The sequence below is a fragment of the Octodon degus genome, unplaced genomic scaffold, assembly GCF_000260255.1.
Source record: "Octodon degus isolate 3935 unplaced genomic scaffold, OctDeg1.0 scaffold00009, whole genome shotgun sequence".
Classification (NCBI taxonomy): Eukaryota; Metazoa; Chordata; class Mammalia; order Rodentia; family Octodontidae; genus Octodon; species Octodon degus.
The window spans coordinates 11,330,686-11,342,550 of record NW_004524585.1 but is presented as its reverse complement, the minus strand read 5'-3'; the positions used below and the strand labels follow the sequence as shown (position 1 = coordinate 11,342,550).

The 11,865-nt window shown below is 50.5% G+C and overlaps 1 protein-coding gene across 1 annotated transcript; it reads right to left on the bottom strand.

The window, feature by feature from the left end:
* Window positions 1-268: 268 nt before the first annotated feature.
* Window positions 269-1,534, bottom strand: LOC101562518 (beclin-2-like). The gene has a single exon (XM_004625451.1). It carries the CDS (start codon window positions 1,532-1,534, stop codon window positions 269-271), a length of 1,266 nt encoding a protein of 421 aa, XP_004625508.1.
* Window positions 1,535-11,865: the final 10,331 nt, after the last annotated feature.

Sequence of the window (11,865 nt, the reverse complement as noted above, 5' to 3'; positions counted from 1 at the left end):
GAGACCCTGAACACCCTGTAGACACTTCCCTAAAATAAAAAACAAACAAACAAAAAAACAAAACAAAACAAAAAAAAACCCAGAAGTCCAGTCTGGGTCACTTAGCCACTTATTGGATGGGTAAAAGAGAAATTACAAAATCACTTCTGATTTGCCGTGGGCAGCACTTTATTTTACATTAATACTTAATGTGATCATTGGTCTGCAGAATCCCATGGGTGTTACTACTAGCCTGTCTAGTCACCCACATCATAGTAAAAGCTGAATGTCACTTTGGACGGTACCTTTCAGAGACCCACTCCATGCAAAACTTCAAGTTGCTGAGCATGCGCCTGAGTGCCGTGGTCCACTGCTCCTCCGTGTTGAGGTGGGTGCGCACCGAGCAGTACCCCTCGGGGTCCGCGGGGTCTCCCAGGAATCCCTCCTTGGTGTGCACCTCGTAGGGCACACACAGCCCACCGCGCCTGGCCGCCTGCTGGAACTGCTGCAGGCAGTCTAGGAAGGCCAGCATGGCGCGGTCGAATTTGTTGTTCAGAAAGACATTTTGCCTCCCATCAGAGGCCAGGGGTAGCTCCTCACCCTCGCCGATCCTGGACTTCAGGTAGGAACGGCTCCCACAGGCCACCAAGTGGTACCGCTGGAACTGCAGCCCCACAGCATTGGACAGGGCCAGCAACAGCAGGGCTGCTTGTCCCCAGGCCGCGTTGATCTCATTCCAGCCCACGGGGATCCGTGGGAGGCGGCCGAGCCGGAAGCTGTTGATGACGCCCACGGGACCATCCTCCGAGATCTCAAAGGTGGCATTGAAGATGTCGGTGGTCCTCAGTTGCCGAATTTGATGCTGGGCGTACATCAGCCGGTTGTCCAGGCTGCTCAGCTCGTCCAGCAGTTCCTGCTGTTGCCACTGCGAGGCCCTGAAGTCCTTCAGGTGCTGCTTCTTCTGCTGGACCAGCTCTGCGGTCTTGGCCTGGGCTGAGCTCAGGTGGGCAGCGACCTCGGCCTGGCTCCTGCCCAGATGCTCCAACTCCTGCACCAGCCTGTCCTCCTCCGCCATCAAGTCCTGCAGCTGGGCTTCCAGGGTGGAACTCTCGTCCCCACTGCGTGGCCCCCCAAACTCCAGGCAGCGCTGGTAGGTCTGGCAGTCACGCTGGGCGCTTGCCAGCTGTGTGTCCAGCTGCTCCAGGAGGCAGTGGGTGCACTCCTCACAAAGGGGGTGGTCCACGCCTTCCAGGTCTGAGAGGGCGTCGAAAATGTAGGCGCAGGTCTTCTGAATGCTGTCCAGAGTTTTCACGGAGATGCAGTCGCCCAGTAGGGTGAAGGATTTGACTCTTTCCTGGGACTTGCTGCTGTTGGGTTCACTGGGGCTGCTGGAAGCACTTGCCTGTGCCCCTTGGCTTGCTGCCAGCTCCTTAGAGTTGCCACCATCCTCCTGGGTGGCTCCTGGACCCCCTGGAACCAAGCTAAGGGTGTCCAAGGTCTGACGAGACTTGAGGGGCTGGTGGCAGTGTTGGCACAGGAATCGCATGGAGGACATCCCACAACTTTCTCTCCCCAGAGCCCGGGTCTCTGAGACTTCCTTGCTGCTTACTAGACTCCTTTTAAGCTCTTTCTAGAAGAGCAGTTCTTTTAAAATGCATAGCTCATAGCCAGGTGTGGTGGCCCACACCTATAATCCTCGTACTTGGGAGGCCAACGCAGAAGAATCACCGTGAGTTCAGGGCACAACCTTGGCTACATGGTGAGTTCAAGGCTAGCCTCAGCTACATAGCAATCATCACAGAACCTGATCCCTCAGTGTTTGATACCCTCTTAAAATAAAGGCTAAATAAATAAACAAATGGGTGTGGTGGTGCATGCCTATAATCTCAGTACGAGGGGGGCTGAGCTAGGAGAGTCACTGCAAGTTCCAGGTTAGTGTGGGTTGCTAGAGTTCCATGCTAGCCTCCACTACATAGCAAGACCCAGCCTCAAAACACCAAAAAGAAAACAAACAAACAAACAAAAAAGGGCCTGGGAGGTAGCTTGGCGTCTAAGTGCCTGCCTGGAAAGCCCAAGGACCCAGGTTTGATCTCCAGTACCATATGCCATGCCCGCCTCCATCAAGCCCTCCACTGAAACTGGGCGTGGTGGTGCCTGTAATCCCAGTGCTGGAGAGGCTGAGACAGGAGGATCACTATGAGGCCGAGCTGCATAGCAAGAGCCTGTACTGAATAAATAAAATAGATTTTTTTTTTTTTAAGTCTCCCATCATGAGCTAAAACCAGGGCTCAAGGAATCTCTCCCAGCCCCCTCCAGTCTCCATCCTGGGCAGGCTGCTCTGTCCACACACTTGCTATGTGCTGTTAGCTGCCATTCTCTCCCCTGAGAAAGGTGCCCTTCCTTTCCTTCTGTACCAGCTCTTGCACATCTTTCAGGGCTCCATCTGGCGCTCTCTCCAGGAAGCACCTCCTGATCTCCCCATTTCTACTCCACACTCTGGTGACACATCTGCTGCCTTTTGTCACACAGTGGTGGGTGCACACAGCCAAGATTTTCACTTAATTCACACATCAAAACAAAATGGTCGGGGGCTGGAGAGATGGCTCAGCAGAATAAGCGCTTCCCTGGCAAGCGCTTCCCTGGCAAGCACAAGGGCCCAAGTTCAATCCCCAGTTCCGGGAAAACAAAAAACAAAACAAAACAAAAAAACAGCAAGGTTTTTTGGGGCCTGCCCACTATCTCAGGTGTTTAAATGCCTGCTGAAACAAAGCAGTCAGGTTCAGGATCCCCTCATCCTCAAGCCAAACCAGACCTGCCCTGAAGGCATCTTGCGGGGAGGGGGAAAAAAAAGGCCTGGAGGTATGTATTCTACCATCTGCTCAGCCACAGAGCAAGAGATGCTGCCTTCTAATTAACCCGATTAACAGAACATTCAGGGGCTGGAGAGATGGCTCAGTGGTCTAAAGCACCTACTTGAAACAAGCTTGGCAAAGCACAGGGACCGCGGTTCGATCCCCCAGCACCACATGCCAGCCAGCCCCGCCCCCTGGTGGGCTGAGCTGGCCACACACACACAATAAATAAATGTAATAAATAAAAATAAATAATTTAAAAAAAAACAGAACATCCAGCACAGAGGAAAAAAAAATCCTTATGACTTCCAATGGTGTCCCAGGGCCTGCTGTGCTGAGGCAGCAATGAGACTGGGCGCGGTGGATAGCCTGTACCCCCAGCTCGTGGGAGCCTGTAAACAGGCGGATCACTGTGAGGCTGATCTAGTAGTGAAACCCTGAACACCCTGGAGATGCTTCCCTAAAATACAAAAAAAAAAAAAAAACCCAAGATGGGCACGGTGGCCCACACCTATAACCCACCCTGTGTTCAAGGCCAGCCTGAGCAGCAGCCTGGACTACAGTGGCACACACCTATACTCCTAGCATTCAGGAGGCTGAGGCAGGAGGAATGTCACATGTTTGAGACCAGCCTGGACTACCTAGTGATCTTAAGGAAACCCTGAACTGCATAGTGACACCCTGTGTCCACAAAAAAGGAAAGAAAAAGAAAAAGAAGAAGAAAGAAAGAAAGAAAGAAAGAAAGAAAGAAAGAAAGAAAGAAAGAAAGAAAGAAAAAAAGAAACCTTAGCCAGGTGTGGTGCACATATCTGTAATTGCAGGAGACTCAGAAGGCTGAGGCAGGAGGGTCACCCTGAGGTCCCCAAAACAAGAGTCCTCTGTGACCCCTTCTTCCCTGACAACCTGGGCAGAAAGGAAATCTCATCTCTAGAGATTTCCTCATGAATTCCTGCCTCCTCCTTCTAAGATCTCATTCATGAGGACTTAGGAGAATCCAGCAGTGGGAGTGGGACAGCGAGTTCTGGGCAGAGGTTCTGCTTGCTGCATTGTGGCCGGCGCTTAGCTGAGTATATTTAATGCTGCCCCCAGAACTAGAGACTGAGTTGGGGGTGCTGAGCTGCAGCTGCAGCCCCTCAGCCACATGGTCTCACCGTGCTGCCCTGGCTCACCTCGAACTTGCACCTCAGCTTCCTGAGCTGCTGGGATCACCTGTGTTCCTGCACTTCTATCTTTATTTTGAGATGGGATCTTGCTAAGGGCCAGGCTGGGCTCAAACTTTTGAATTTCTTGCCTCAGCCTCCCAAGTTGAAGGGTTATAAGCATGCGTCACTGCACCTGGCTAGGCAAATAGGATCCTTCGCCCAGGTCCTTGGGTTCCTTTGCTGCAGAACTTTGAGGGGAATCATCCATTCTCACTGGGGCTTCCAGCCCTTCCCGTGAGAGCTCACTTTCATCCTCACCACTTTGTGGGGAACTCTTCTTAACGAAGTCACAAATGCCTCTCATGCCACATTTAATCTCAGTGGCATAAGAAGCAATCTCATCAATTAAAAGTGAGGATGGGGGCTGGGCATGGTGATAATCCCAGCACCTGGGAGGCTGAGACAGGAGGATTGCTTTGAGTTCCAGGCCAACCTGAACTACAGAGAGAAACCTTGCTTAAATAAATGTGAGGATGGGGAAGGAGAGATTGTGTGTGACTGTCACCTGGAGAGTGAGGGGTCCAGAGAAGCCAGATATGCTGCCCAAAGGGGGTCACATTTCTCTCCAGCCACAGTGAGCTTGGGACTGCTGTCCAGCAAGCAAGACTCAGTCAGGGACGGCCAGTCAGATAGCTCAGAGGATTAAAGTACCTGCTTAAGCAGACACAGGGACAGGTTTGATCCCTGTGTCATACTGGTCCCGCCCCCAGGGCTCACTGAGACAGTGATTGAGACTGGGCATGGTGGCAAGTGCCTTTAATCCCAGCACTTGGGCTACTGAAAACAAGAGGATCACTATGAGTCAGGTCTGTGTAGTGAGACCCTGCAGACCCTGAGCTAAATACATTAAAAAAAAAAAAAAAAAAAAAGACTCAGCTAGGGAGATGTGCGACAAGCAGGAGCAGGGGTGACCAGGAAGGCCAACTGCCGGAGCGCAGGTGGGGGAGGGAAAGGAGCCTGTCAGACTGAGCCTTATCTGAAGATCTCACAAAGGAGCACACAGGGATCAAAGGTGGAAGAGAAGCTTCCCTGAGCCCAGGCGTGGAAGAAAGGTGAGGTAGGGTTTCATGTGTCTGGAGTTTCAGTTTGGGAAGGACAGAGCTCTGGGGAACGGGACATGGTAGCATTGCCTGGGATCCCAGCGCTCAGGAGTCAGAGGATGCAGTTCAATATGAAGGCCTGGGGATCCGGGTCCAGGGCCCCAGAAAGAAAAGGAAAAAGGGTCTGGAGAAACAGTGCAATGAATGAGACAGCCCTGTGGTAAGGACACAGACCCATGTACTTCAACATAGTTCCAATGGTAAACCTCACATTCTACCCATCTTATTGCCACTGAGGAACACATACCAGAAAGCTCCAGACTGCGCTGCCTGCAGGGCTAAGGTGCGCCATTTCTTCTATGAGTCTTTTTTTTTTTTTTTTTGTATGTTTTTTTTATTTTAGAGAAGGGACTACAGGGTATTCAGGGTCTCACTACTAGGTCAGACTTTAGTGATCTGCCTGTTTACAGCCTCCCAAGAGCTGGGATTACAGTGGGTACCACCACGCCCAGTCTTAATTGCTGTCTCAGTGTGCCCCGGGATCGGGGGTGGCAGGTCAGGCCCGGGGATCAAACCCCGGCCCCTGTGCTTGCTTACAGGCACTTTAATCTGCTGAGCTATTTGGCTGTCCCTCTTCTATGAGTCTTTAAACCAAGAATCACTGGGATGATAGGCCAAAGTCTTTTGTTGCTATTTGAAACAAGGTCTCATTGTGTAGTTCAGGCTGGCCTCGAACTCGCAGTGATCCTCTTGCCTCAGCTTCCCAAGTGCTGGGATTATAGGCATGTGCCACCATGCTTGGCTCTCTCAGGAATATTTGTCAGCTTTGTGGCTTTGAGGGCCGAGTGTTCAGCTGCTGGATGGTCCGCACTGCTCCTCAGGCCCGGGCCTCCTAGACTCAAGCTTTGTTCTCTTGTTTTGCTTCTGATAATCGGGCTCCCTCCCAGTTCCCCAAGCCAGCAAGGCAGCTGGAGAGCCCTGTGGGTCAATCTGGAGTGAGAAGAGGTTTGTTTGATTTTCTTTTTTTAAGACTCAAACTTTTTTTTTTTTTTTTTTGGCAGAACCGGGGTTTGAACTCAGGCCCTGGCGCTTACCAGGGGAGCACTTATTCCACTGAGCCATCTCCCTGGCCCCAAGGCAGTCTTTCTCAGTCTCAAAATTACCCAGGCTACACTCAGACTTGGGATCCTCCTGCCTCAGCCTCCCAGAGTGCTGAGGTTACAGGCATGAACCACCACGCACAGCTGGTAAAAGGATTTTAGATGGATATTGGGATCCTTCAGGTTTTAGGATTCGTGCACAAGTAGACCTGCTATTGAACATTGCGCCTGGTGCTAAACCACGACGCTGGCCCATGAGGAGCGCAGCCAAAGCTCACTCTACCCGCAATGGTGATCTCACAGAGACACAACTGCGTGCTGTGGTTTCAGGAAATCCAAGAGGCGGAAAAGACCACGGAAGGAGCTGGAGAACTTTATCAGTTAAGGGATATACTGGCCCAGCAAACTCCACAAGGCTGTGCTTGTGGTACAGGCAGACAAAAGTTACAAAGCAGGACAAAGACAGCCAGTCATTCCTGGGCTACCTTCTTCTCTTAGCCTTGAAGAGGAACAGCCCTGTGTCCATGGGATATTAGAATGCTATAAAATTTGTTTATAACCTGTGATGCCAATTTTACCATCCCCAGCCTGGGGTGCTGCTGAGAGGGCAGGAGGTAATGGCTTGGGCCACCTCCCTTATCACCGTTTTTTGTTTGTTTGTTTGTTTTTTAGAGTCGGAGATTGAAGCCTTGTGCTCCTCAGGCAAGCACTTATTCTACTGAGCTATCTCCCTGGCCCCTCCCTTATCACTGAAGAAAGTCCAAGACTGCATTCCAGAGGAAGGGATGTCAGAGTGGTGTGGGACTCTTTCTGGTCAGAGGCTTGACTGCTCAAAATTCTGCTTAATGCCTGCAACCTGAGGGACAGGATCCTCGGGGCCTGAGTTCTCCGTCTGAGCCTGCAGCCTTATTTCCCACTCCCCGTGCACCTAGAGTCCTGAGCGCCAGCCCAGTGTTCACTGTGAAGGCCAGCAGGCTACTTCCAGGAGCTGGGGGAAGAAACGCCACAGTGAACCGTGAGTGGTGGCTCACATCTGTAATCCCAGCACTCAGGAGGCTGAGGCAGGAGGATTGTTGAGAGTTCGAGAGCAGGCTGGGCTACAAAGTGAGCAAAAGGTCAGCCTGAAATGCACAAGGAGACCCTGTCTCAAAAAAAGAAAAAGAAAAACAAGAAACAACACAGTAACTTCATCACAGGGCCAGCCAAGTCTCCTGCTGTTGTCCTTGGGTTCTTCCCGTGTCCTAGCTGCAGGCAGCCTTCTCCTGGTGGGGCAGAGCGTCATGGGCTAGCCCGTCCCACACTGAGAGCAGTGCGGCTTAGGAAGAACAGCGGCAGGCAGGGACCCTGGTGGAGTGAGACAGAGGATCTGTGTTTGGAGAATTTGCTTGTTCTTGCATAGATGTCACTCTGGGCCTGAGGGCAGCTGAACTCAGCCTGGGAGCCAACTTCCTGCACCCAACCTAGGTGCACAAAGGGCCACCCTCCTGCTGCCACCTGCCCAGGCACCTAAGAATCTACCCCACTGGGCCCAGTCACAAAGGATTTGTCATGGTTGCTTGAGTGAATTGATGGCTTACTGTCAAAGCTTCATTCTTGGCTGCATGTTGAAAATGTCATTAAAGTTAATAAAGCAGATTTAAAAAAAAAAGGATTTGTCTATTCTTTTTTCCTCACTTGGAGATTGAACCCAGGGCTTCCACACTGAGCTAGATTCCCCCACCACTACTTTTTTTTTTTTCTTTCAGACGTGTTTGCTAAATTGCCCTGCCTGGGCTCAAACTTGTGATACTCCTGCCTCAGTCTCCCAGAGTGCTGGGAGAATCCTTATAAGTTGGAAACCAGCCACGCTCCAAGTCCAGCACAAACTGCATAACTGAGATCTTGTCTCAAAAAGACAAAAAAAAAAAAAAGACTGTTAGTAAGTCTTTGTATCAACTCTGAAAGACAAGAATCACTTTACTATTAATTAACAGTTGAATTCTGTTCAGATTTTCTTGTAAAAATGTTTTAATTTTATCACATAAAGCCAGGGGTTGTGATGCTACAAGACCTATAATCCTAGCAGTCAGGAGGTTGAAGGCAGAAAGCTCACTGAATTTGAGGCCAGCCTGGGGTACTTAGTCTAAGGCCAGCTTGACCTATATAGTAAGAACCTGTCTCAAACAAAACAGCTGTGCATGTTGGTGCCCGCCAGTAATCCCAGCACTTCGGAGGTTGAGGCAGGAAGATCACCTGAGTTTAAGATTAGCCTGGGCTGCAAGGTGCGCTCAAGGCCAGCCTGAACTGCATAGGGAGACTCTGTCTCAAAAAGACAAACGACAACAGAAAACAATGGTCACATAAATAATACAAGGAAACTTGTCACCACAGACAGGCAAGAGTTTCTACAGAAAAGGACAACCTTCTACAGTGACAGGTCCTAGGGGCAACAACTTGCAACAGTAGCTCTTGCTCTCTAATTTCTTCACTTCTAGGCACCTCCACATCCGTTTGCAGAAGGGTTCTTTCTTGTGAGTCAGTTTTATTTGAGCCAGGGTCTCACTTTGCAATTGCAGCTGGTCTTGAACCCATTATGTGGCCCAGACTGACTTCTTCTACCTCAAGGCAATCATCCTGCCTCAGCCTCCTGAGCACTAGGATTGTAGGCATGCACCACAACACCTCACTTTTTTTTTTTTTTAACAATTACTGGAATTTTTTTTCTTCTTTCTTTTTTCCTTCCATCTTTTCTTTTTTGAGAGCAGGCCTTAGTATATAGTTTAAGCTGACCTTGAATCTACTATGTATCCCATCTTCCTCAGCCTTCTTGCACTGGTAGAATCTTTTATTTTATTTTTTGAGACAGGGTATTGCTATGCAGTTCAGGCTGGCCTTGAGCTCACTTTGTAGCCCAGGTTGGCCTTGAACTCACAGTGATCCTCCTGCCTCAGCCTCCTGAGGGCTGGGAATTACAGTATGCATCACTACATTGACTAAGGCTGTCTTTTTAATTTTAAAAAGAAATGTCTTCTGTAATGGTGGGGGGACTAAAGGCTGCTGTATGTCTCCCTCTGCCCCTCAGCTGCGCCTCAGGCCCAGGTCTCAAGCTGATGCACCTGGTAGCCTGACTGCATGTGTGGGCAGCCCCACCTCAGGCTGGAAGCTGGCAAGCAGAGGAATTTGCCTGCCCTTGAGGCTGACAAGGTCATTTAGATTATGTGGCCTGTCCCTGCGTGACCCCAGGAGCTGGGGGGATGTGACGGGACCATCCCTGTTTATGAAGTTGAGACCAGTTTGGTAAAATAGATTTGATTTGGAGTGTGTGAGTACCCAGCCCAGGGCCAGTCCAGCTGGCTCGGTGCACACATCATGCTGTGTTAGCAAGCCCCACATGGTCAGGCCCCATCGCCTGGAGCGGAGCGGTGGGCTCCCAGGAGGCGCTGGGTGCGAGCAGGAGTTCCAAGCTCCCAAGATGCATGCCTATGAGGCCAGCTGCCCTGACCATGTCTCTCTGCCTTTTCAGCCACAGGTCCACCAAACTCTGCGACCGGAGCTGAGTGGCTGTGACTGGTGGGATCCTGTCCCTGACAGCGGCCCCCTGCGCCTGGCCCTGGCGCTCCCTCACCCCACCTCCTCCTGTGGCTGAGCCCCCATTTTTCCCACCCCAGGTTCACCTGCCCCAGTGCCCCGTCAATGATTCTGAGCCATCCTTCCAGAGGTCTAAAGCACCTTGAGCCTGAGGCCCACACTCCATCCCCGGTCTCGACCTGCCAAGACTGGAGGGCGCCACCTGGTGATTCACTGCCGCCTGCTGTCCCCGGACGCCTGGCTTCTATCCTGTTGGGACTTCACTGGTGGCTCGGACCCAGGCAGAAGGCTGCAAAGCTCTTGGGATTTGGGGCCACCCCTGCCTGGTTCTCATGACTGGCTTCCCCGACCTTCCCCACCGGACCTCATCTTCCCCCAGCCGTATTTGTCTTCTTTTCTCCCTTTTCCTCTCTAGTTTTTTGCCTCCCTGGAGATCAAATCCAGGGCTTTAAAAAAAAAAAAAAAAAAAATCCAAACAAACAAACAAAAAAAAAAACCCAAACAGGGCTTTGTATATGCAAGGAAGGCACTCTATCCCTGACCTACAGGGATACATACAATTCCAGCCCTGCATGAGAATTCTGAGGACTTTAAATAAGATCTTCACAGAGTAATGCTTGTGAGGGATAGGAACAAAGACTCACTTTTCACCTTTTTTTTTTGTTTTCTTTTGTTTTGTTTTTTTGAGACAGGGTCTAACTAATGCAACTCAGAGTTCCTTGAGTTGACTTTGCGGGGATTATAGGCATGTGCCACCATGCCCAACTCTTAAATGATAGGGTCTTTTTTAGAATTTATTTATTTATGTTTTATTCATTTATTTTTAAATTTAGGACAGGTTCTACAGAGTCTCACTACACAAATTGAACTCCTAGTGATTCTCCTGTTTTCAGCCTCCCAAGCGCTGGTACAGGCACGCACTACCACACCCTCTCTCAATAGCTATCTCCGCGTGCCCTGGGGGCAGGGCTGGCATGGCACACTGGGGATTGAACCCCTGGCCCTTGCATCCGCTTAAGCAATGCTTTAATCCGCTGAGCTATGCAGCCAGCCCTTTTAAATGATAGTTTAAATCAAACTAAAAACTAAAGTGTGTCTCACTCTTTTGCTTTGAATAATATACCTTTATAAGTACTGGAAAGTCCTAGTATTTGTTGTTGTTATTGTTTTGTATTGTTTTATTATTTTGAGACAAAGTCTCACAGTGTAGTCTAAACTAGCCTTGAACTTGAAGCAGTCCTCCTGCCTCTGCTTCCGTCTGGGCTACTGTGGGAGGCTCAATAACTCCAGGCCTCCAATCCTATCGCAAGTGGGTTTCCGGGTTCCTCTTCCCCCCTACCTCTGCTGAGCTAAACTCCTAATTCTTCTTACCCCTCCTATTTCCCATAAGTCTCCTGCTATGCCCCGAGGTGGGACTTCCTGTCATAGCCCGGTTGCCTAGTTACTCACGCCTTTTACCCGCCCACGTCATTTCTCTACGCCTCCACTATATATACCCAGAGTTTCCTTTAAATAAACGAGACTTGATCAGAATCCTGTCTTGTCTCCGTTTCTCGCGCCTCCTGTCCTTTGTCCCCTCCTCAATTCCCCGGTCCTCTCCCAGGTGACCTTCGTTGACTGATCCGCTGGCTCCGGACAGGCTACCACACCCAACACAGGCTTGAATTGAAGACTTATTCATGTCCTGGGGCTGTGCACAGGGATGTGGTAGAGGATGGGGAAAGGTGTCACAGCTACAGACTTGGCGTCCCACCTGCCTGTCCTTTCCAGCTCCAGCCAACATAACAAGGTGCCATGCTCAGCTAGGAAGAAGCCCAGGCAGGATTAGCAGTGGGCTATGCCTATTGTGTAGGTAATGAGGGACCAACCCTGCGGGCCTGGACCCACGGCGGGCACGGCGGGTGTGAAGAAGCCCTAGAGCAGCGTCCCCCATGCGGCTGCGGCCCAGCTTGCACTGTTCTGCAGTAACTCTTCAGTCTGGCAGGGCCAGGAGCTGATTTGCACTTGGGGAGACTCCCCTGCATTCTATTCCGGCACTAGCCCAGGTGGTCTGACTTTTTATTATTGCTAAAGTCTATCAGGTTGGTTTTTGGTTTGATTTTTTTTTTTTTTTTTTTTTTTTTTT

What these genes read in the sequence shown, in the direction of transcription:
- LOC101562518 (XM_004625451.1), bottom strand. Translation starts at nt 1,534, where the DNA reads ATGTCCTCCATGCGATTCCTGTGCCAACACTGCCACCAGCCCCTCAAG.